At 37.6% G+C, this 26,324-nt stretch overlaps 1 protein-coding gene across 1 annotated transcript in view; it reads left to right on the top strand.

The window, feature by feature from the left end:
- The first annotated feature begins 2,380 nt into the window (after positions 1 to 2,380).
- LOC118847132 (receptor tyrosine-protein kinase erbB-4-like) overlaps positions 2,381 to 26,324 on the top strand; it is a 118,597-nt gene continuing 94,653 nt past the window's right edge. Inside the window, exon 1 of the mRNA XM_036755724.1 lies at positions 2,381 to 2,578. Within this exon, the coding sequence (XP_036611619.1) occupies positions 2,381 to 2,578 (198 nt within the window). The remainder of the gene's footprint in view (positions 2,579 to 26,324) is intronic.

The raw sequence follows: 26,324 nt of genomic DNA on the forward strand, positions 1-26,324 counted from the left end.
CAGAGAGCAGGTTGCTAGCTACTTCTAAATGTGTGATATCACTTGAGAGTAGGTACAGGACCATTCATTTTTCATTCTTTTCAGACAAAGTGGGAGCTCTGGAATAAACCTTTCCTATTACTTTTGTTTCTAATTCCAATCCTGATTGGATTAGCATGGATAGGCATACCACAGTGATCCCTTCTGAATGAGGTGCAGTTTACTGAAAAATCTGAGTTACAGAGAATATTAAAAGCAATTCAGCCTATTATTTCAGGGGAAAATATTGAGAATCCTGACAGGAAAGAGAAGTCCTGATAGATATCTTAGAAAAATCTTTTTTATTTTAATAGAAGTCTTCAGTAAATGAGACATCTCATGCATTGAATACAAATGATCTCCCTAAAAATGGTAAATATGTTGACTTCCACTTTTAAATAAGCTTCATGTTTTCAATTCTTCTGTGAGTGTATAAAGAACAAACTAATGCAAAGTCTGAATTAGGTGAGTTCAAATCAGTGATATTTTTACCAGATGTTCTTCAGTTATGTTTTAATGAAACATATTTTGCCACTCTTTAAAAGGAGGGAAATAGACAGTAATGAATAAAATGAACCATGTGACACAGTGAGAAGGAAATAGTACTCTATTTGGGGTCAGAGGACCTGTGTTCAAATCCTGACTTGGGCACATAACCTGTGTAACCTTGGACAGATGATTGAACCATCTCTTCGCCTCAATTAACTAATCTCTAAAATGACGGCATTGGACTAGATACCTTCTAAGGACCTTTCAAGTTCTGCAACTATGCTCCTATGGTCTTTTTAAAAAATACATATAAGATCATAAAAAAAATAAAAAATGCATATGAAACAGGTGGATGTATCCTTTACAGATGAGAAAATTGATGCTCTTAAGTGAATACTGAAATAGTTCAATGAATTTTTTTATCTCATTTATGTGAATACTTCTACATATCAAGTGAGATAATATTTATAAAGCATTTAGCATGGTGCCTGACCTAGTAGGCACCAAATAATTGTTTCTTCCCTCCTCCCCATTTCATCCATTGATGATATTACATCTATTTCTATTTTTTTCCAAGTCCTCCCATCCTACATAGAACACAGAGCCCACCCAACGATGGCAAGTGGTACAGAGAGATTCTTTTTTTTTCCTTTCCTTTGACATGGTGGAGGATACTAGGGAAACATGAGAAAAGAACTCAAGATCTCTAATTCCCTGGACATTTGGCCAAAATCATGCTTGTGATATGGAATATATATGAGTTTCAGACGCAATTTTTCCTTATAATCTGCCTCAGGTTTTATAGCTGCGCAGTGGCCTTGTAATCAAGTATAATACGGTACCACAGAGCTCTAATAGATGCCTAGAAATAGGACTGGAGAGAAGCTCCCACCTTTGTACTAGACTTAAATTTCTGTGCTGCTGGTGTCACTAACAACGTCCTTTATTCTTTCCAAGAATATAGCAGCAGTCTCAGAAATGACAGTGTTAATTAAGAACTTGATTTTCAAATACAGTTCCCACTACCATTTATAGAGTCAGAATAAGTGCTTCTCTCCATTTGAATGTGAACTTTCTGATTGCTGTACTAAACCAAAAAAAAAATGAATGAAGCTTTCTCTAAAGAAATCACAAAGTGCCTCTGGGAGGGGTTAATTGTTCATTGGAAATGTTTTATACTATAACTAAATGCTTAAAATGCACTTGTGCTTTGCTCCTCATGATGTCTCCAAGTAGGTGATTGCTCTTTAGCTCCTTATGTTTTTTTTAATATATATGGGACCTTTAAACTTTATTCTTTCATGTCACCCTTTCCCCCATGCAAGTCTGTATGTTCCTTGCTGAGACACTGTGAGCAACATTTCTGTTCTCCTACACTACTTCTGCTCTTTAAAGGGGCTGTCCTGCCATTGCATTTCTTTACTGAAGCTCAAACCCGTGCCACTGTTAGTATAGCCCCGTATAATTCCATGATGGAAACTGGAGATTTGTAAATATTCCAATGGAACCCTACTTAGTAACACCAAATGTCGGGTTAGAAAATTATATTTGCTAATTTTCTAATTTAACAATACCTAGGTTTCCTAAACAACCTTGCAGCTAAGATCCATGGCTAGACTGGTCAACAGCCCCATAATATGACTCTCTTTACTCTTTCAATATAAATAGAGAAGCATGGAGTTGGGATTTTTTTAAGTCTTCATTGTTTCCATTGAAGCATTTGTAGAGGGAATTTTAGTCAGCTGTGCAATGTGTATGCTCACACTCACATACTAATATACTACGGATTACATGGTGGCTGACCTCCTAGTAATTCAATGCAGCCCTCCCAAACTGCTCTCCCTGTTTGGGGAAAGCAAGGCCACTGAAAAGGATGGTGAAGCATGACGGGCAGGCTGGCTGCTTGTTTCTTCCTTTGAGAGGGCTGAGGAGAGGAGTTTACCTTCCAGCTCTGTTTGGTCTCATTACATGCGGGATCAGGTCTGTGCCGTTCCAGTCCTCTGAACAGAAGCCTCAACCCAGCGCCTCTGGAGAGCTGTCAGCTGCCTCATCTCAGCTGGCCAGCTTGACAGTGAGTGCAGCTCAGACAGGAAGCCCACAACTCACTGCTTTTGCTTTGAGATTTTGTCTTTCATATGGGGGGAAAATATGTGTATATATTACATACACACACACACACACACACATATATATATATAATATATACATACACATTACATATATATATATTATATATACACATGCCTACACATTTAGTTCCTAGGATTTATTAAATATGAGCATGTTTGATCATATTTTATATATAGAGAGAATATATAGACATATATTGCTAGAGCTGAAGAGATATAAACAGATATTGATAGATATATAGATATAGATATGTGTTGTATTCTCTATATTTAAAGTATGAATAGAGATATATAAATATAGAGAGAGACATAGAAAGATGTAGATAAATATATAGATATAAATATATATGTGATCTTTGTTTCCTATATGTCTATCTCTCTATCTCTTTCTATTCCCTATATATTCATACTTCTATATTCTAGGAACTACATATAAATGGATATTTATATCTATCTATAAATAGAAGGAGGACGGGGGTGAGAGAGAGACAGAGAGACAGAGAAACAGAAGGAGACAGAGACAGAGACACAGAGAGAAAGAGACAGAGACAGAGAGAGAGAGGGACAGAGAGAGAGACAGAGAGACAGAGGGAGAGATAGAGAGAGAGAGAGAGAGAGAGAGAGAGAGAGAGAGAGAGAGAGAGAGAATTTTTGCCTAGAAAGAGAAAAGAAGAACTTTCCAGTTTGTTTTGCATTGTTATTCAGCAGCAGGGCCCAAATTATATAGGTGATAGAAAGTGTCTGAGGATAATAAAGAGGCACCAGTGTGCTATTCTTCTATTATTTAATATTGTCTGTGTAACTTTTAATCTTTTTGGTTTTCTTTTTAATAAAATCCATTTAATAAGTTCTTTTTAATAAAAGGATTCTTTTTGTTTTTATAAGAGGAATGTATCTCCTCCTCTTAAAGATTCACAGTGCTATTATCTTTCTTTTCTGCACATGTCCCTCACTCCCCTCCCCCGCCCCCTTTACCCTCCAACCCCTTTAGCCTTTGCTGAGAACCAGCCCAGAATGATTGTTGAAGCTCAAGTGAGTGTGTTAAGTCTTTATCCTGTTTTCCAAGACACCCTCTCTACCTAGCAACCAGACTCCTCCTCTCGATGACTTCCAGGTTTTCATATGGGTCTTCCACAAAGTGCTGTTTTCTGCCAAACTACCCTTATCATTTGAATGTATTCTTGTCTCTGCCTCATGCATCATGGTCCAAAAACCCCACCTGGATGGACATGCTCCATAATCTTGCTGTGCCTTTTTTTTCCCTCTTCATAAAAGCAAGCATTTGATCTTATCTCTTTTTTATACTTGAATATTTATTTTCTAATTATATGTAAAGATAGTTTTCAATATTTATTTTTGTGAGATTTTGAGTTCCAAACTTTCCTCTCTCTTTCTCTTCCCTCCCCTTCCCCAAGACAGCAAGCAATCTGATATAGGTTATACATGTACAATCATGTGATATATATATATATATATATATATATGTGTGTGTGTGTGTGTGTGTGTGTGTGTGTGCGTGTGTGTGTGTATACGTGTATATATATATATATATATATATATATATATATATATATATATATATATACACACATATACGTCCAATTAGTTATGTTGTGAAAGTAGAATCAGAACAAAAGGGAAAAACCAAAAGAAAGAAAAAAACAATGAAAAAGTGTGAAAATGGTTTGCTTTGATCTGTTTTCAGACTCCATAGTTCTTTCTCTAGATGTGGTTAGCATTTTCTATCACAAGTCTTTTAGAATTGTCTTGGATCATCGTATTGCTCAGAAAAGCTAAGTCTATCACAGCTGATCATCATACAATGTTGCTGTTACTGTGTATAATGTTTTCCTAATTCTGTTCTCTTTACTCAGCATCAGTTCATGTAAGTCTTTCCAAGTTTTTCTGACATCCACCTGCTCATCATTTCTTTTTTAAAATAAGTTTATTTATTTATTTTTAGTTTTCAACATTCACCTCCATAAGTTTTAAATTTTCTCTTCCTCCCCCCTCCCCAAGATGACATGCAGTCTAATAAAGGCTCTACACATATACATTCCTATTAAAGATATTTTCACATTAGTCATGTTATATATAAGAATTAGAATGAATGGGAGTAACCATGAGAAAGAAAAACAGAAAACAAAACAAAACAAAACAAAACAAAAAAGAAAATAGTCTTTCTTCTTTGATCTGCATTCAGATTCCGTATTTCTTTTTCTGGATGTGGATGGCATTTTCCACATTGGCATTTTGACATTTTGGCATTTTGGCATTGTTTTAGGTCCTTACATCACTGAGAAGAGCTAAGTGTATCAAAGTCAGTTATTGCACATTGTGGCTGCTGATGTGTATAATATTTTCCTGGTTCTGCTCACTTCACTCAGCATCAGTTCATAAAAGTCTTTTCAGGTTTTTCTGAAGTCCATCTGTTCATCATTTCTCATAGTACATTAGTATTCAGTTGCATTCATATACCACAACTTGTTCAGCCGTTCTCCAATTGATGGGCATCCCTTCAATTTCTAATTCTTTACTGCCACAAAAAAAGAACTGTTATAAATATTTTTATAAATATTTTGCTGTAATTCTTTTTGTGTGTGAGTCCTTTTCCCTCTTTTACAAATTCTTTGGGATAGAGATCTAGTAGTGGTATTGCTGGATAAACACTGGCTGTAAAATTTGTTGCCCAGCGCTCATCTTTCCTTCTAATCTTGGTTCATCTGTTTTACTTGCACAAAACTTTTTAATTTAATGTTAAATTATTCCTTCTGTATTTCGTAATGTTCTCTATCTCTTGTTTGGTCATAAATTCTTCCCTTCTCCATAGATCTGACAGGTAAACCATTCCTTTTTCTAATTTGCACATGGTATCACATTTTAAATCATGTACCCATTTTGACCTTATCTTGGTATAGGGTGATCCTACCTTTTTAAGAAGAACATATCCTGGCATTATTTTTCTTGCCAACTCTTTCTTCAAAAGTGCCCTGCTTTCAGAAAGTACCCAGGCCAGGATTTGTACTTGCTCACCATGTGTGTATTCTATATTACTAGATGCTCTTGTCTCCCTCTTTCTCCTTTTCCCTTCAGAGCTTTAAAAAAAGTCTGTTTTTAGCATGCCTGTAATCCTTTACATGAGGATTACTGCTTTTATTTTTAATATAGGCTCATGTTTATATGACACTTATCTTGCAATAAGCCTGTGAGGCATATTACATAAGTACTTTTACCCATATTATACAGAAGAAACTGAGCTCCATAAGAGCTAAATGACTTGCCTAGTCATGCAGCAATGAGTATAGTAGCCTGGACTTAAACTTGGGTCTTCTGACTTCAAAGAATATTCTTGACTTCTTGCCTTCCATATGTGACTCCCATGTCGCTATAAACAAACTCCTTTCACCAAATGCTATTCCACTATCATAGGATTCAGTGCTATTGTCTTTCTTCATTATGTCTCTGTCTCAATGTTTCCTATGGCATGTGCATATGCCCTCTTTATTGAGCCTATTAAACTCAGTGATAGAGGGAAATCTATGAAATAAACCCTTTAAGATCTTCTCATTTATAATTCATTATATACCCTTGTCCAAGGAACAATCCTCATCTAATTAAATTTGGGACAGAGAGACAAAAGAAGACAGAATATAATTTATTCCATAGGCATTTCACACAGAACAGTACTGTATTTATGTTAGAGTATAGGGATTTTATACATTGGAATATTCCAGATAATAAGTCTATATTTTAGTTTTATGTGAGCTAAATTACATAAACAAATTAATACAAATATCTCAGTGTTTTACTTGGTTCTTTTTCTTCTATTAACTACTCTAATTAATGGAACTCACTTGAGGAACCAAAAATTCTGGTGAGCTACAAATACAGAATGTTCTTTAAAAAACAAAATGCCTCAGTAGTTCGTCGGGTTCCACGTTCCAGTTAATTTTTTGTTGGAGATCGATTCCAATGACCACATAACCAAGTTAATTCAGCAAATACTAAGTGTGCAAAACAGAGTTCTTTAGAAAGACTTGGAGCCTATATTTGCCCTAAATTCTGCATGGCCTTGGATGAATCACCTTCTTTTTCTGGGCCACAATGTCCTCAAAAAAAAAAGGAAAGAAAGGAGAAGGGCATTCAATTACTAGTATGTGCTAGGTACTATGCTGATTGCTTTACAAATATTATCTCATTTGTTCTTCACCGTGATCTTGTGAAGTTGGTACTATTATTATCCCCATTTTACAGTTAAGGACCCTGAGGCAGACACAGATAGAAGGAATTGCCTGGGATCTTGTAACTAGTAAGCAGCCAAGGGCAGATTTGAACTCGTCTTCCCAGGCCCATTGCTCTGTCCACTGTGGGTACTGGTACTGGGCTAGGTGGTCCTTTTCTGATACTACATTCTATGATTTAATAAGTTATAAAATCCCTCTACAATCGTGTGCAGTTTGAGGAAAATCTTGAAAAATTCATTCAGATATCATTCTATCATTGGCAGAATTGTCTCCTTTAAAAAAATATGGCAGAATAAAAAAAAGATGAATACATGTTACTTACTTGTAGTACGGAGGCACCTCTTTAATCTCTCACTGAAAGACTTCTAGCCCATAGTGCTTGGAAAGCAAGGGCTATTGTCCTCCACAACAATACCAACTCAGGAGGATAGAGAGATTTCATGTAAAGGGTTTGTCAAATCTCTTTTAAGGGCTTCAGAGTTCTTTCCATCTCAAGTACTTTCTTTTCCCAGAGAATAATAAAATATCTCAATGACCACAATGGTTTCACCCTCTACCTTCTGACCTTTTTGCCAAATGCCAGGAAATAAAGCTTTCTAACAGGATCTGACTTGTACAAAACAGGGATCACACAAAAAAGAATCTGACCTTCGATTATCTGAACCTAGGTTTAGAACTGGATAAGCAACAACTTCAAATTATAGAAACAAAGTTTGTTCACCACAGCACAGTGACCCAACAGTCAAGTCTCTGACACCTTTGAACCATTTGCTGCCTTTTACAACTGGAAATCATAATAATCCCCTTCTTAGTGGTAACAACCCAGGGAACAATAAACAAAAAAGAGAGCTCACAGAAGTAATGGGATATTTACTCTGATTAACAATTCTGATAACAGATCAAATAGAATTTTTTTTTAATTTTCATAACCACTTTTTGTGGAAGGGGGGACATGGTGATTTTCATCATATGATCATATTCTAGGCTATTCTCCCATCCAAGATCTAGCATGTCTCCCAATAACACCAATCAATCCACCAAGCATTTACTAACTATATTTTATGTACTAGGCATCAGAGATGACCAAGATAAATTGAAGAAAACTTTCTGCCTTCAAGGAGCTTTACTTCAGCTAGGGAAATTGCAAAGTTCAGTACCTATATGATTAATTGGGCAAGAGGAGATTACTAACAACTGGTGGGATCAGGAAAGGTTTCTCATAGGATGTGGTATAAGAGCTGAGCCTTGAAGGAAGTTAGGGATGCTAAAAGAAAGAGGTAAGGAGGGAGTATATTCCAAGCGTCAGGTACCAGAAATTGAACTCTTCCACAGATTTAACAAAAGTAACCCATGTTTCATCAGTCAAAGTGGCAAAGATAGGAGGAAAGAAGTAGGGCTGACGTTATAAGTGTATGGGATGGATGGACACAGAGCTTGTGATTTTAAAGGTCTATACGTCCTTCAATTATTTTCTTTGTTGGACTGTCAAAAGTGAATACTGCTATGACACTGTCTGCAGAAATTCCTCCCTAGAAATGTGAATATATTCCCTGAGACTAAAAACACTGTAATTGGTCAGCATCCAATTTAACTTTGACAGTGGGTCCTACTATAATCAGATGATCTCTTGAAAAAAGAAAGGTAAATAGTATGCATGTATATATACATATATATATATATATATTTGTGTGTGTGTGTCTGTGTGTGTGTCTGTGTGTATTAGATAGTACATGTGTATATTGTATGTATATGTATATATTAGATAGTATGTAAATATATATTAGATAGTACGTATCATATGTATATATTAAATAGTATGTATGTATATGTATATTAGATAGTTTATATGTATATGTATATATTAGTATATATGCACAAGTATATGTATATATCAAATAGATAGTATATGTGTATATTAGATAGTATTTATTATATTAGATACACAATATATATAAGTATATATGTACATGTATGTATTAGATAGTATGTATAAAACTATATATAGTGTGTATACACACACACACACACACACACGCACACACACACACACACACACATATATATATATATATATATATATGTATAAATATGGAGAGAGACAGAGAGCTTTCAAGGTACAAAAAATAATAGTGTGGCCTAGTTCTTGCATTTAGCACAGTACTTAGTAGAGAGTTAGCACTTAGTAAATGCTCTAGCTACCATTTTACCTATCATCTATCTACCTTTTTATCTCTATGGCCTCCTTTAATGAACAGCAGCAATAGCAAAATATTTTGCCCTTGCTCAAGGGTGTGGAACCTGGGGCCTCAAGGCCACATGTGGCCCTCTAGGTCCTCAAGTGAAGTCTTGGACTGAATTTAAACTTACGGAATATTCTTGAGGCTGCAGGTTCCCCACCCCTGCCCTTGCTAATGCAGGCTTTTGAGTTCCTCATGGGGTCATTTTTGTTTCAGAACAATATGTTTACCATGGATGTTTCCAGACCTCTCTTCAGTTTAACTTAACCATTTCCGGAGAAGATTGACTTGTAGGGAAATGAATAAAACCTCTGCCATTTCAAAGTTTCTTTTGAGGCAATGACACAATTTTGACTTCAAGCATTCGGCAAAAGGTCCTAAATGTGCACTTCTCCAACATAGTCACTGACATAGCTCCTCCATGGCAACTGAAGCAAAATCTTATAATAAAATTCTCCTATTACTGATACCCAGAAGAGTGAATTCTGGTACCAACCTCTAAGTATCACATTGCATTCTCAAGCATGGCTGAATAAAATACATTGAATGGAACTAGGTTTTTACATAGCCTTCCTTCACTACTTGAATGCTGTCTATCAACTCTAAAACCACCCACAGAGTTATGGGTAACAAAAACCATAAAGGCAGAGTATAATAGTTAAGATGTTTCTCTGCCTCGTTTAAATTCCCAAAGTCTCTCTGAAAGCCATCCCTGCCTTGTTGATATTTTCAGTTAACCTCAGTTCCTTCATCTGCAAAATGGGCATAACCATTCTACACTGCACTGGGGACTGTCCTCTGTCTGGTTAAATTAATCAGTTAACCAACAAGTATTTACTAAATGCCTACTATGTGCCAGGCACAGTTCTAGGTGCTGAGGATAGAGATACAAACAGTGAAACAACCCATACTTACAAAGAGATTACATTTTTAATGGAGACTAGGATAGACAGACAGACAGACGTATGTGTGTGTGTGTGTATGTATATACATATGTGTGTATGTATACACTCATGCATATTTACATACATACTAGTTTAATACAAAGTAGTTTGGGAGGGTAGTTACTAGTCGTTGGGGGATCAGGAAAGGCTTTGTGCAGAAGTTGGCTCCTGAGCTGTATCTTAAGGTCTCTGGGACACAAAGGTAGCAGGGAGTGCATCCCAGAAAAAAAGCATGAAGACAAGAGATTGAGTGTCACTGGTGAGAGGCAGATTCCTCTATCTTTTCATTGTGCTACATTATAGACTGAGGCTCCCTTTGCTTTCTAAGTCCAAAGATGTCTCTATCTTTTGCCTGTCCTGTTCTTTCCCTCTTCCCACTTTTCTCATCCTCCACTTTTTTTCCCCCATTTTCTTAACGGTCTTTGCTGAGGACAATATAGCTTCACCTACTGCAATCAGCTTGTGTGCAGCCCAGGCTCTTTTCTGTGTTCTGTACTCTATTCACTCTTGTCTGGTGACTTCTTAAGCTCCCATGGAGTCAATTATCTTTATAAAGGTGACCCTCAATTCTTCATCTACTATTGCTTCATCTCCTGAGTTCTAGTTCTGCCACCTGCCTCCCTCATCCTCAGTGGTTGGTGCCGGCCCCTCAATCACTGCGTATTTATTCTATGAATGTATGTATGTAGAGATATGTGTGTGTGTGTATGTGCTTGTGTGTGCGTATCCCACTCCTCTGTCACCCTGGATGTCAAAGGTATCTCAAATGACACGTGTCCAAAACAGAATAGATCATACCTCTCTCTAAACTGTTCCTTTCTCCCAACTTCCCCATTTTGTCAAGATACCACCATTCTTCAATTGATTTTCAATGTCTCACAACTCCTTTCTTCTCCCCATACAATCAGTTGCCAAGACTCATGGATTTCTTCTTCTCAAACTCTGTCACATCTTCTCAAACTCTGTCACATCAAGCTTCCTCTCTTTGTGTATACAACAGCAATCTAATCTAGGAACTCCTGATCTATGGCAACAGACTTCTAACTGGTCTCCTTGCTTCTAGTCTCTCCCCTTTCTAATCTATCTTTCGCAGTTCTGCCAAATATTCCTAAGTCTCAGATCTGATCTTGTCTTTCCCCTGCTCCAGAAGATTAGTGGGTCACTGTTTCTCCTTTGGATGAAATGAAAACTATTGTTTGCCATTTTTTCTCTTACTCTAGCCTATCTTGCCAGGCTGGTATCCCTTCATTTCCCCTCATATATACTGTACTCTAGCCAAACTGACCTATTAGCTATTCCCTGTACTCATCTCTTAATGCTGTACCTTTTCCCAGGCTAACTCCATGTCTGGGATGACCTTCCTCTTTACCTTTGCCTCTTGGAACCTCTAACTCTGTTCTAGGCTCACTCATTTGCCACCTACTTCAGGCAAGGTGTTTCCTGATACCCCTAGTTGTTACTGCCTAGCCCTCAATCCCTGTGTATTTATTATGCGTGTGTGTGTATGTGAGTGTTTGTAGAAAGCACAGAAGTTGAAAGTTAAATGGTCAGTCAGGAAGCATTTGTTAAAAGCATTCCTAGTCTCAGGCAATGTGCTAGACAATACAAAACTAAATGTGCTAGGACACAAATGAAAGAAAACACACGTGTGTGTGTGTGTGTGTATGTGTGTGCATGTATGCATGTATCCTATATGTACTTCTCTATGAGCATATTGTATCCGTAGTCATAGATATGCCACTTGAGGGCAAGGACTGAGTTATTTTTCATTTGTATGCTTTTGCATATTTCATTTTGTATTCTCAAGCACAATGCCTCAAACCTAGAAGGTTTTTAATAGATGCTTCATGATTGATCACTCAGCATTAACCTACTATGCTTTCCCCCCCTCCCTGTTATGGACCTTACCTTTCCTGTGACTTTCATTTACATAATAAAACTAGTCAGATAATCACTGCATCATAACATAGTGGAAAATCTAAGTACTTTGTGTGTGATAGAATTTGCAGACGTATTGCCTGGAAAGGGGATGTTTTAGACCATTCATGCTAACGGTCTTTAATCCTGGTACATTCAATAGTATCTTCAGCCTTTTTTACCATAATCTTTTTTGTCTTCTTCAGTTATTCTTTAAATTGTAGCACATTTAATACTCTAGGTAATGTACAACCAACCCAAATTAACCATCTGGCTAGCACTCAATAAGGCTCATTTTCACTTAGGCTAATGAAGACTCAAGGAGAAGTCAAATGCATATGGCTAAGGGTGATCTAACATTTAAGAAATCACCTCTCTGCTTCCCCTCTCAGCCTTGTCAGAGGATTTGGTAGATCACCTTGGAGCACACATGTGAGCTGCGCAGCAGCATTAAATTAGTCCCTTTAATCCAATGAATACCTTTGTCCCAATGTAAGTGACCCAGTCCTGCTGAGATTTGAACCAGGAGCCCTTGGATCTAAAAGCTATATCTCTACAATTTAGAGATGAAGGAGAATTACCAATTACACAGATAAGTATTAGCCTTTTTAGCTTCCTTCTTAGACTTGCAATCATTAAGAAGCAGAGGACATCCCAGCATGTTGCTAAGTAGCATATTCAGCCCGAGCACTTTATTCCACAAAAGTTCCTATGTTAAAAGAAACTAAATTAGGCTCAATTATTCCCAAGACTAGCAGTGTGGTGACAGAGCACCTCCTTGCATCCCCAAGGAGAACTGGATGATTTCAGAGCCAGCTTAAAGTGGATAGGGCCTTGGATTCATTATGTTTTGTTCTAGAGAAAGAAAGGTTAAAAAATATACACCATTGGCTTAAGTAAAGAGAAAACAAAGCTCAGAGCTTTTTGTTTTCAATTTTAAAGCAGTAACTTGAACAGGAAAAAAAGAGACTGAACTTATCCAGCATTTAAATATTACATGTCAGTCGGTCAATAAACATTTATTAAGCACCTACTGTATATCAGGAACTGTGCTACGTGCTGGGAATACAAATATGTTTGGGGACTTTACCAAATGCTTAATGGTAAGGGGAAGGAGAAAGAAAGAGTGGGCTAGAAAATATTATTTTTCACTTTTTTAATCTTCATGGAAATTAACTCTCAGAGATGGACATATCCAAATATTTGAACTGCTTGAAAATAGTTGCAGGGCTGGTTGTGTAATCCACGATGCTGAGGAGGCTAAGGCTCATTGATCATTTGCATTCAAGAGTTCTGATCTACCATCTGCACCAATATGGTGAGCACTCAGGAGTAGGGAGCCACCCGGCCACCTAAGGAGGCACAAACCCACCTGGGTCAGAAGCAGAACATGGCAAAATTTCCAGCCTGAGTGAAATGAGAAGACTAAGTTTCCAAAATAGAAAAGAAGGAGGAGGGAGTGGAGAAGGAATAATATTTGAAGAAAACAATAGAAAACATCATCTCCATCATCATCTGACCTAGCTTTAGGATTTGTAAAATGCTTTACATAAACACTACGTCATTTGAGCTTCCTCCCAGACTTCATGGGTTAGGTACTACTGTCGCTTCCATTTTACTGATGAGAAAATTGAGGCTAAGAGAAGTTGAAGTGACTTTGTTCGATGTCACATAGCTACTAAGTGTCTGAGGAAGGATCCTAGCTCAGGTCTTACTTCAGGTCAAGAGGTCTATCCACTGTACCATCCAGTTGCAGATAGTCACTTCAACTTTGGTAGACCCAAGAGGATGTGTTATAGTTTTGTTGTTTTTGTTCACTCATTTCAGTTTTGTCTAACACTTTACAACCCCATTTGTGGTTTTCTTGGCAAAGATACTGGAGTGATTTGCCATTTCTTTCTCCAGTTTACTTTACAGGTGAGGAAACTGAGGCAAACAAGTGACTTGCTCAGGGTGACACAGCTAGTAAGTGTCTGAGGCCAGATTTGGACTCACAAAGATGAGTCTTCTTGACTCCAAGCCCAGCGTTCTATCCACTGTGCCACCTAGCTGTCCCAATTTAAATAGTTAATGATCACCAATTTGTTTAGTAGCTGGTCCAGTGTTTAGAACTGAAAAGGACGTTAGAACTCATGTAGTTCTTGGTCTAGATTTTATATAAAAGGAAGAAAAGGCCTGAAAGGTCAATATGAGTGCCAAGATTCCAAACCAAGTCTTGAGCTCAAAAGCCAGGGCTGCTTCCAGTCTACTAGTTATGCTTCTTAGACACTAATCATTTTCTACCAATTTTCTTTCCTGCCTTAACCTATCTTATTACATTTGTCATCTGCTGCATTTCCTTATATTTAGGATCATTACAGGTCTCCTACCTTCTTCTAAAACTCCCCAAATGCCTACTTGCATAACTTTTTATCAGCTTAAAAATATATGCTTTGATACTTAGATTATAAATCATACACACACACACATACCCATGCATATCCTTCCTAGTTATCAATTTATCTGCTCTTTGGATTCCTAGCTTACATAAAAATATACAAGCAAATAAAAACATATAATCTCTCCTAGATCATTTCTGCCCAGTTGTTTTCGCCTTTGTTCTAGGTTCTTTGGCTCCTTACCTCTATAGATGTACCTATTGCGGCTGCCTCCATATGTCTATGATCTCAGAGCTTTGATTCCTCATAGAATAATGGAAATAGAACTTGTGGGAGTCACAGGAGCTCGGTTCACATCCCATGGGAACGAGATAACACGTTCCAGTGAAATACCATGTACGCAGTGAGATAACCCATAAGACACTGCAGAAATTAAAATGTTTCATAAATACTGGTTCTAATTATTACTACCTGTCTGATATCAGGCAAATTAGTCTAGCCAAAAAACAACGGTAATCCTCCCCCACTTCAGCTGCCTCATTTGCAAAATGAGGAGCTTGAATGAGAGGGCCTACTTTCAGCACCAGACCTATGAATTTAGTTTTGAGTCTTTTGAGAGTTTAAAAATTATGCTTATTAATATACATTTCAATAGTGTCTCAGATTATTTTTGCCATCTAAAATGAACTAACACTGGCAGTTGGGTTTAGTTACTAAGTTTCTTCCTTCATTAAAATAATAATCATAGACTGCAGGCCTAGTGACCATAGGCAAATAACAACCACCACAACTGCAGTAATAACTGGAATTTATATAGTCCCTTAAGGTTAACAAATGCTTTACATTGAGTATCCTATTTTAGCCTTACAACATTCTTGAATAGAAGTCATGAAGGAGGACACACCCAGGCCATAGCACCAGAGTGGAGGAACAACTCACAACTCTATTTTTTAGGAATCTGGGATGATGTCACTAAGCCTGGACACACTGTGTTTATTGCTCCACTGGTCACTGCTGGTCTTATGGTGGGCATAGAGCCTTAGTCTTCCCTGGAGGCATAATAAGAATAACCACAACAATAAGAAAAATATGAATAAACAACTAAATTAAATGAATGGATGGATAAATAAGTGAGAGCTAGCATTTGCATAGCACCTATTATGTACTAGACTTTATAAATATTATCTCATTTGATCCTCAGAACAACCCTGAGAGGTAGGTGCTATCATTAACTCCATTTTATAGTTGAGAAAACTAAGGTTAGAGAGCTAGAGGAAGCCAATAGGTATTGCAGAGAATAGAGTGCTGGACCTGGAGAGAGGAAGAACTGAGTTCAAATCTAGCCTGAGACACTTACTAGATGTGTGACCCTGGGCAAGTCACATAACCTCTGTTTGCCTTAATCAACTGGAGAAGGAAATGGTAAACCACTCCAGTATCATTGTCTGGAAAATCCCATGGAAAGTACATTTCATGGGATCTCGAAGAGTAGAACATGACTGAACAACTACAACATATTTGGTGGGGTGGGGCGGCTTTTGTTCAGTCATTTTTCAGTTGTGTCCAACTCTTCATAACTCCATTTGAGTTTTTCTTGACAGAAATACTGGAATGGTTTACCCTCATAGAGTTTCTATTCTAACGTAGACCACACCTAAAAAAGGAAACTGGAAAAGGGATGAATGAGGGAGACAAAAGAACCTGACTAGAGGGCATGGTAGAGGAAGTCCAGGCTAGAGTCTGGCTGGTTGTTGTCCTTCCTTCTCCAAGAGGACCAAAATGACATGACCATGTTGGAGTCAAGGTACAGTGTGTCCAGCTGTGGCTGATTAGACCAATATGAGCTTGGAATGCTCTACCACAGGGGAGGCACAAACAGTCCATATTACCATTTGGAGGGAGATGTCTCTATATTTGTGCATTTCACATTTTTTTTGAGCTACTGCAAGTCAGCTTCGATCATAGAGCACAATGCCTTCTTTGATGCAGGTAGGTGCACGATGCGGGGCAGTCCTTTGCTAGCATCTCCCATGTCACACCATTGATTCCAAAATTCTTCAGAGAGAGAGAGAGATAGAGACAGAGACAGAGAGAGAAAGAGACAGAGAGAGAAAGACAGAAAGAGAGAGACAGAGACAGAGACAGAGAAAGACAGAGAAGAGTCTGGAGAAGTATGGAACTAGAAATCTTACATTAAAGAATCTTGTAAGATGATTTCCTGCAGTCCTCTCATTTATAGAAGGAAATAGCCCAGAGGAATTTCTGGATTTTCAGTGTCCTATATCTTACACAGAACTATGACTACAATCCAGGTCTCTTGTCTCTTCATCTAGAATTCCACTGCACTTATAATTCAGGAGTCCTTAAAAATTAGTAACAATCCTACTATTACTGCTGGTATTTGTAGTCTTCTTATTTTAAAAGTAAATATGTTTTCATTGCCCATTCTGATTTTTCTATTAAATTTTCCTCAAAATAATCACCCAAGCCTTCAATTAGAAATGAATGTACACATTTCCTAATACGGGATGCATTATTCATGGTCTGTCCCCTAAATTGTAAGTATACGTTAACACATACATAAAATATACATACATGCATTAAAAAATAAAAGTATTGTAGGTTTTTTTAAATATTTTGAACATTTCATTAAGAACATGCAAAATCATAGTTATCATGTACATTGAAAGTTAAGGTGCACAATAGTTGTCTTTATCAAAATGGGATTTTCTTAGAATTTCTGCATGACTTTTTATTTGAAATGCCTACTAAATAGTGAAAATGTCACATTAGATCATTGCTTTCTTGCTCATTTAAAAAACAATTTCTAGGAAGTAAGTAGGAAAGAAGGGAAAGAAGACATAGAAACCACAGGTGTCCTTTTGAGTCCAAAAGGCTTACGTTATAGGCGCTAACAGTTTCTAGTTGCCTTGAGTTTTTGAAAGAAAGGTTTTAATTCTACAACTTGGGCTTGGTGCAGGTAATCTCTAAAGTGGTTCTAGCTCTAAAAACTACAATTTCTAAAAAATAAACTTCATGGGATGATGAAAAAAGTAAAAGGGAGTAGAGAATTCTTAAGATACAAAAGATAATGAATTAATGGCAATGTACATAGAATAAAGAGATCTTTTGAAAATGTTTAAATTTGAATTAACTTTTTATGTAATAGACTATGCACTAAAAAATCTATCCCCTAAATACATATTATAAACCTGTAAAAGAGAGCTTATTTTGTCAGATTTTCCCAGGCCATAAATCAATTCCATCAGTTATTAAACAGTCAACAAACATTTAAATTTGCTCTGTACCAGGCATTTGCCAAGCACTGGGGATACAAAAAAAAAAAGCAAAAAACAGCCCCTGACCTCAAAAAGTTCGTAATCTAATGGGGGAGCCAATAAGCAAACTAAATATTCTTAGTGCCTGCAATTACTTCCTTTGTAGTCAAGGCTAGAAATCTTTCCCCATTCTGGTCTTTGTGTTCCAAACACTCTTCCATTTATCTGTCCTTCCTAAACTATGCTACTCACCCAGAAATTAACCCAGCAAGTCAGCAATGATCTGACTAGGGCCAAGTTCAATGGGATTCTCAGACATTTATTGTCTGGAAGTGATTCAAAGGGCTGTTGAGGTGCGGCAGGGGGAATCTCATGGTAACTACCCACCATAGTATCAACCTCAACAAGTTAAGAGGGTTTCTTAACTAAGCCCTCTAGCTTTCCCTCAACAGCCCTTTATGGGTTTGGGAGCTACATTTTCCTAAACATTTATTGAACTTATTTATATTTGAGAAGGTTAGGAAGAAAAGCAGGATCAGTTCCCTTATAGGCTTAATTTTAACTTCTCAGTTACGTTTCTTATACTTTAAGTGTGCTTCCTTAGCGACCTGAATCTCCCCGTGCCAACAAATATATTGTTGGAGAAATATTGTTGACACAAAGCCCCAGTTCCCTAAGCTCATATCCACAACAATGCTCTAAGTACTGGTATGCTTGACTTCGGGTATCTGTCTTTCTAAGATGACAGTTAAAAGTCACCATGTTGCTTTGAGACAGGATCGTAGTGAGAACATGAAAAAATCTGATTATTTCCTCTCATTTCTTGCATAATACTAAAGCTAGTGTCAGATATAGTGCAGAGGATGTGTGGATAATTTTTCCAGTATATAAATTGGCAATATAATCCTTCCATGCCTCCATTCCTCCAAACGCACAGTTTAATGAGTTTCTGTGACTCCTTCTTGTTAGCCAATTGTTATCCAGTGTTCTGATAATAAGTCTCTCCAAGCTGAACAGGTCTCCTGATGAGTCACTCAGACATGTCAATCTTTTGGTCCTTAAATAAAAATAGATATTCTTTTACTATACCAGTAATAGGCAACTAGGTGTTGCAGTGGATAGAGTAGCAGGCCTGAAGTCAAGAAGACTCATGTTCCTAAGTTCAAACGTGGCCTCAGGTACTTACTGGTTGTGTGACCCTGGGCAAGTCACTTAACTCTACCTCATTTTATTAAGCCGGAAAAGGAAATGGCAAACCACTCCAGTGGGCTCATGAAGAGTTGGGCAAGACCGAAATGACTCAATAACAACATCATTCCTATAAGAGAAGCCCTTTCTACCTTGGTAAGCTCTGCCAAAGCATTCACTCAGCCAGAATGGACTTCGAGACTCTTAGAGCTCCAGTAGGATCAAAGGTTTGGAGCTGGAAGGGACTCTTGAAATCAGTCCATCTAGGTCACCCATCTGAGGCCAAGATACATGAAATCATTTGCCAAAGGTCATATAAACAGTAAGTTGCTGAGCCAGAAATCAAACACGGCCCAGAATAATAGCTGGCATTTACATAGGGCTTTTAGTTTTTACAAAATGGTATCCTCAAAATAATCCCAGCAGGTAGGCATCCTCATTTTAAAGATGAAGAAATTGAGGCCCAGAGAGCTTAACCAGTTTGCCCAGTTGATAGAGTTATCAAAGGTTGGATTTGGGATTTGAACCCAATTCTTCTGCTACCAAGACCAGAACTTTTTCTACTATACTGTACCTTAACGGTGGGAAATCCAATAGGGAAGATTATAATGTATATTCTATTTCCTTGTGCATATTCCAGGCATTTGAATGATATGTAAGGGAGAAGGACTAGATCGATAATTTCATTTGTATAGGGAACTCGTAACCAGGAAATCTCCTCTGCCAATACAGTTTTGGGTAGTTATCTAGGGCACTAAGAATTTTTTTCTAAAATCAGTCAGGTAAGGGTGGGAGTTGGGTCTCAGATTTTCCTCACTTCAAGGTTATTGTGCTATCCACTATACCAGTGTTTCTCAGACTTTTTGGTGTCAGGATTTATTTGCACTCTTAAAAATTATCGAGGACTCCAAAGAAAACCATTTTGTTTTATATGGGTTATAGAGCTCTCAAAATTTATGACATTGGCAATTAAAACTAAAATTTTGAAAATATTTTGAAAATAGTTATTAATTTATTTAAAATAACAATAATACAACCATTACTTGTTATATAAATAATATATCATTTAATGAAAAATAACTATATCTTCCCAAACAAAAAAAAAAGATATTAGTGAGAAGTGTTTCACATATTGCTCAAATCACTCTAACATCTGGCTTAATAGAAGATAACTAGTTTCTCATACCTGTGTCTGTACTCAATCCTTTGCAATATGTTGTTTCAGTTGAAGTACGTGAAGTCTTATGCAGATTTATACTTGAATAAAAAGGGTTTTTTTTTTGATGCAATTGGAGTTAAGAGACACACAGCTAGTAAGTGTCTAAGCTGGATTTGAATGCAGGTCCTCTTGACTTCAAGGCCGGTGCTCTATCCTCTGCACCACCTAGCTGCCCTCCAAAAAAAAAAAGGATTTTTAATATGCATGGAACTTAGTATTATTATTAGAATAGTTTTGATCTCACAGACCCCTTGAAAGGGCCTCCAGGATCTCAGGAGTCCTGCAAAAAATACCCTGAGAATTGTTGTACTAAACCACACTCCTTTTCTTCCTCTCCCTTCTCTTCCTTCTCAATAGCAGTTTGAGTTTCTATGATATTTACCCCAAAATAAATATAAGTATGACAACGTGCTTCCTAGTTTCATTTCACATTGTCTCAATTATTTAAATGAAATCATGTGATAAAAATCTAATTGCTTCTGTAAACAGATGACCACATTCACTCATCCATCCCACCCAGATAGCTTCACCACTGGATGAACAATAATATTGAGCTAGAAGCCAACCCCTCAAAGAAGTTCTTTCAGAACAGGAACTTTTATAATATTTCATAACATCTGAGTCGTGCACAGGCCATGTGCTGCATACAATTCAAAGCAAATGTAATTTGTAAGTTAGTGATGCTAACAATGGATCTTTATAATGTAAAACAGAAGATTCTGTTTCTGTTGACTTGAATGTGGTATAAAGGCTAGCAAACACTTAAATCATTCACCTGACAAATGGATATTCAAATTTAGAACATACATTTTCAATCAATGTCCCAGAAAAAAAAAAGTAACCTATGTGCTTTAGACTGGCTAAAGCTTTGGAGTAACCTTCAAGAGCCACTTGTATTGGGTTCCATCAATATCACTATAGGAGATGCAGGAACATTTTAAAAGGGGGTGGATTGGTAGTGATTTTTTAAAAAGTCAGTGTTATCCCTGGGGGCGAGGGAGGAGAAAATTACATTTTACCATAAGAAAAAAATATGTCCATGTTTGCTTCCTAAATAATCTATAGCTACTCAGAAACTGGAAGCGCTCCATGCTGCAACTTTTATCAAAGGTTATATCCCCTCCCTTCCCTCTCTTCCTCTCTCCTTTTTTCTTCTCTTTCCTTCCTTCCTTCCTTCCTTCCTTCCTTCCTTCCTTCCTTCCTTCCTTCCTTCCTTCCTTCCTTCTTTCCTTCCTTCCTTCCTTCCTTTCTTCCTTCTTTCCTTCCTTCCTCCCTCCCTCCCTTCCTTTTTTCCTTCCTTCCTCCCTTCCTTTCTCCCATCAGCCTGAACAAAGAAGAAAATAAAGTGTTGTACATGCTAGTTTTATGATTGTAATTCTCAGGAGATATACTCCATCCCCCACTTACTAGGAACACATGTTCACTTTATGTGCAAGCATCTGAAATGAGCAGCTTTTGTAGGCATTTTTACTCTTATGCTGGAAAAACTTGGATTTTAGTCAGTTGGCCAAAGAAAGCAGCTCAGCGGTGCTGCCACCTACTGTCCAAAGCATTTGTGAGCACTATCAGGATTTCCCTTTTTTGTTTCCCCCCTCAACCTTGGATTTAAAGATTTGAATACTTGGTTTTATGCAGTCGAAATAACAACTTGATTGGATGGGCTATAGAAATAACTTCCCTGGCCAGCTGGTGGGAAATCGTTAGTACATGGCCACTGGGGAATTACAGCCTGATTGCAGGCTATAGTGGAAGGATTGCATTACAGAATTCTGAAGTTAGTGTTTAGGTGAAAGCTTTCTTTGGGGGTGTAAGTAGGGTGGGGAATGGGAGGGAACCTCCCCATGGAATTCTGTATTGACACCAAATAGCAATTTCAGGTATGCTGAGCTGTCAAGTCTATTGGTGACAGGATAGACACAAGAATTAAACAGACAGTACATTAAGAAGAGATACTAAAAGGGGAGTTAGAAGAATGTGACTGAGAATAGAGCATATTCTTTCTGGCTATAAACAGAGAAAGATCGATGGTTTGTGCAGAAAAAAATAGCACTTAGAATTAAAGAGAGAATCTTTCCCCCCCCCCAAGGAAATTCTTTTATAACTAGCCAGCAGATACTGAAAGCATTCCCCCATTTCCCATCCTGCCTGCCAACAAGTGACTTAAACAAGTGAGGAAAGCAGAGCATCTGCCTGGCCGAATCTGACAAGCCAAATGAGTGTTGGCCACAGTATCTGTTTGCCTAATAGGAAAAGTGATTACCTTCTCTTGGTATCCCAAGAAGGATAATGGAGCCCTCATGGGCCCTCCTAGCCAGACAGGAAACAGCATCAATTTCAATGATCCCAATTAAAACAGGAGGCAGGCGAGTGATAAATTCCAAATGAAACTAATAATCCCTTGACTGACATCCTTTGCTGACTTTCTCCTGTGTTATATGCTTTTAAATTCTTCTTCCTTGTTTTGAATCACACGGAGCTCCAAAGACATATTGAATACCTTGAAGGGAAAGGGCAAATACATTGGTTCTTAGAAGAATAATGTTAAAAGTCTCTTAATCACCAGAATTGGATACCTAATTTTCCAAATACTAGTTTTTAAAAAGTGCCCTCAGAGGTATAGAACATGAAGTGTGAACATACTTAGATTTAGGCTAAAATGGATTTTCAACTTTGTCATTTAAAATGTAACTACAGGATTCCAGCCTTTGAAGCCTCCTGAGCCTCCTTTCATAAGCTCACAGATATGCCTGTACCACAGTAAATGTTGTTCCAGAAAGGGAATTAAAGAAAGCCCTTTCCCAAATGAATGTGATAATTATTTTAAAATGAAGATATAGTAATGCAAGCAGAAGAGACTGGTTGTATGCACAAAATTCAAAAGCTTCTCTGAAATATCCCATCACAGCTGAAAATGAATCCAGGTTTGGTGAAGCAGAATCCAAGAGAAGCATTGTGAAAGATAGAGGGGTAGGGGTCAGAGCATTGACACAGTGTAAATATAGCCACTGCCAACCCCATCACCACCCCCATGAACCCCAAGAGCAGAGCTGTAACTATGGATACTTTTTATGCTTGGTGCAAATTCAGTTTATCATGTTCCCCCATCCCCATAATGAGGATTGTTCATCTCAAGTATAATAAGGAACTAATAGCTAGTTCTGTAAAGATTCGAAGAGTCACCGTGGTGTTGTGTTATGACTGACCCTCGAAAATAGGACTGGGAACGGGCAGCCAAACTGTGATCCAGCAATACCACTACTAGGTCTAAATCCCAAAGAGATCATAAAAAAGGGAAAAGGACCTACATGTGTAAAAATATTTATAGCAGCCATTTTTGTGGTGTCAACATATTGGAAATTGAGGTGATGCCCATCAATTGGGGAATGACTGAACAAGCTGTGGTATATGAATGTAATAGGATACCATTGTGCAATAAGAAATGATGAACAGGCAGATTTCAGAAAATCCTGAAAGACTTGTACAAACTAATGCCAAGTGAAATGAGCAGAATGAGGAAAACACTGTACACAGTATCACCAACATTCTGTGATGATCAACTACGGAGGACTCATCTTTTCTCAGCAATACAATTATCCAAGACAAGTACAAAGGACTCACAAAGGAAAATGCTTCCCATATCCAGATAAAGAACCGATGGACTCTGAATGCAGATTGAAGAAAATTTTTTTCACTTACTTTATTCTTTCTTGTGTTTTTATTTTCCTTTTGATCTATTTCTTCTTCCACGATGGTGATGAATATGGATGAATATGTTTTACATGGTAGTATATGTATGAACTATATCAAACTGCCTACTATTTTCAGAAGAGGGCTGGGGAGGAAGGGAGGGAGAAAAATTTGGAATTCAACATCTTATAAAAATGAATGCTAAGGGGCAGCTAGGTGGCACTGTGAGTAGAGCACCAGCCTTGGAGTCAGGAGGACCTGAGTTCAAATTCAGTCACAGAGACTTGACACATTGCTAGCTGTGTGACCTTGGGCAAGTCACTTAACCCCAGTTGCCCTGTCAAAAAACATAAAAACAAAAAAAAAGAAAGCTAAAACTTTTCTTGATATGTAATTGTGGGAAAATATAAAATACTATTTAAAGCAAAAAAAAAATAGGACTGGGGAAGCATCAGAATAGGGTGGCACTATAGGAAGACAGACCCCAGGATAAGAGGTGCATCATAATGGCACTGTGGGCTTCCCTCTAGTGCCAGGAGGAGGAACAAAGGTGTCTAGTTAGAGGATTCCCTACCCTCCCCCTCCCCAGATAACAGTGCTGTAGGGAAGAGTCCCTTTCAGCTCACACTAGTGACAGTTCTGCCAAGGAGTTTAACTAGGGTCTTTGTGAAAATTTAACCAGAGTTTATTAACCTATTTCTCAATGTATAGAGACAGTGTGGTCCAGTGGCTGGATTTTGAATCAGGAGACTTGGGTTCATTTTCCATCTGAAATTTGCTACCTCTGTGACCATGGGTAGGCCACTTCTCTCTGTGCCTTACTAGATTGATAGATAGATATAAATAGCTATAACTATAGATATGGCTAGATATACATATAAAGATAGCTTTTTATACATATCTATTTGGAAATCATCTATCTCTGTAAAATGAAAGAAGGTAGACTAAATGACTTCCAAGCACCTATTTACACTCTATGATTCTGATAATACATGCAGGGAATACTTAAAATAATGTGGGCACCTAGGTGGTGCAGTAGAGTGCTGGGCCTGGAGTCAGGAAAACTCATATTCCTGAGTTCAAATGTGACCTCTTAGCTGTGTGACCCTGGGCGAGTCACTTAATCCTGTTTGCCTCACTTTCCTCATCTGTAAAATGAACTGGAGAAGGAAATGGAAAACCACTTTATTATTTCTGCCAAGAAAACCTGAATGGAGTCACAAAGAGTTGGACACAATTGAAAAATGACTGAAAAACAAAATCTAACACAATGCTCTGGATATAGTAGACAGTTAATAAACGTCTGTTTAATGGAATTCAACAATCAGCCAAAATTGATATGAGCTTTTCAAAGTTCAATAGTGTTTCTAGTCAGTTTGCTCTAAGCAATGCTATTATATTGTGTGAAATGGGATGCACAGGTACATTAAGGCAGGTAAACAACTCTCTGGAAAACAGAGAATGAACAGATGGTTTAGTTGCCATAGACACATTTTTAATGTTGGCTGATAGAGAATAAAATGTTTCTGCTGTCTTGGGAGCCATGTCCATTTCTAGCCTATATCCAAGTGAATGTTATAATGCCAGTCATTTCTCCTGGTCTTCAATGCTGTGATGTTATGTCCTGGGTGTGCTTATGGGAAAGAGTCTGGATTCCTTTTTTGTCTTCAGTTCTGGCTGCTTATTTTTTGTGCAAAATTTGAGCAGTTTCACCTGGAAATTAAAAATCCTTGTAGGGAATAAATAGAAGAAAGGTGTGGGGGTGGGGAACCTGCCTCTATTCGCTTTATTTAATCAGAAACTAGCTTTAAAAAATTCCTTTCAGGTATTCTTTGGAATCATTAGCAAGGTATTAGGAGAATAGTGCAATAAAAAAGTTTTATACTTGGAAAAATGTTTTAAGAGCTCTAAATACACAGCAAAATTTAAGAAAAATGAATTTCTGATTCTAGAGACTAGGAAGAAAAAAACAATGCCTCAGTCTCAGTCACTGACAGAGCTTAAGACTTACCTGCCACTAAAAATATGATCATTTGAGCTGCATTATGGAAGAGTGAATAAAGTGCTTGCCCCCGAGTCAGCAGCAGCCTGGGTTTGAGTCCAGCTTTATAGCTATGTGACCCTGGGTAAGGTATTTAACTCCAATGTGACTGTATTTGCTCATCTATAAAATAGAGATAAGGATACAGTGTCTCTACTACTTAATTCATGGCATTCTTGTGATATTCAAGTGGTATAATATATGTAACACACTGTTTAAACATTTCATCTTTTTATTATCATTCCTAGTGAGTAATGGAGAGCAGTAGTGATTTCATGCCCCACGCTTTATGTTGAAAAATTGTCCTCTTGTCTTGTGGCCGAGCAATACTTTTTCCCTTTCCTGTCAGCCCAGCAGGAGACAGTTGAATTGTTTCTCTATTCACTTCTGGCAACATTGCCTGGCACCTTGAATGAACAGGTATACATGCCAATTAATATCCTTATTTGACAGTTAGCCACTGGGGAGCAGGACTACAGATCTTTTCCTGACAATTCAGGGTTCAGTAAATGGAGCTAAGAGATCAGTTACATGCATTTAATGTAGCTAATTCAG

The sequence above is a fragment of the Trichosurus vulpecula genome, chromosome 4, assembly GCF_011100635.1.
Source record: "Trichosurus vulpecula isolate mTriVul1 chromosome 4, mTriVul1.pri, whole genome shotgun sequence".
Taxonomy (NCBI): Eukaryota; Metazoa; Chordata; class Mammalia; order Diprotodontia; family Phalangeridae; genus Trichosurus; species Trichosurus vulpecula.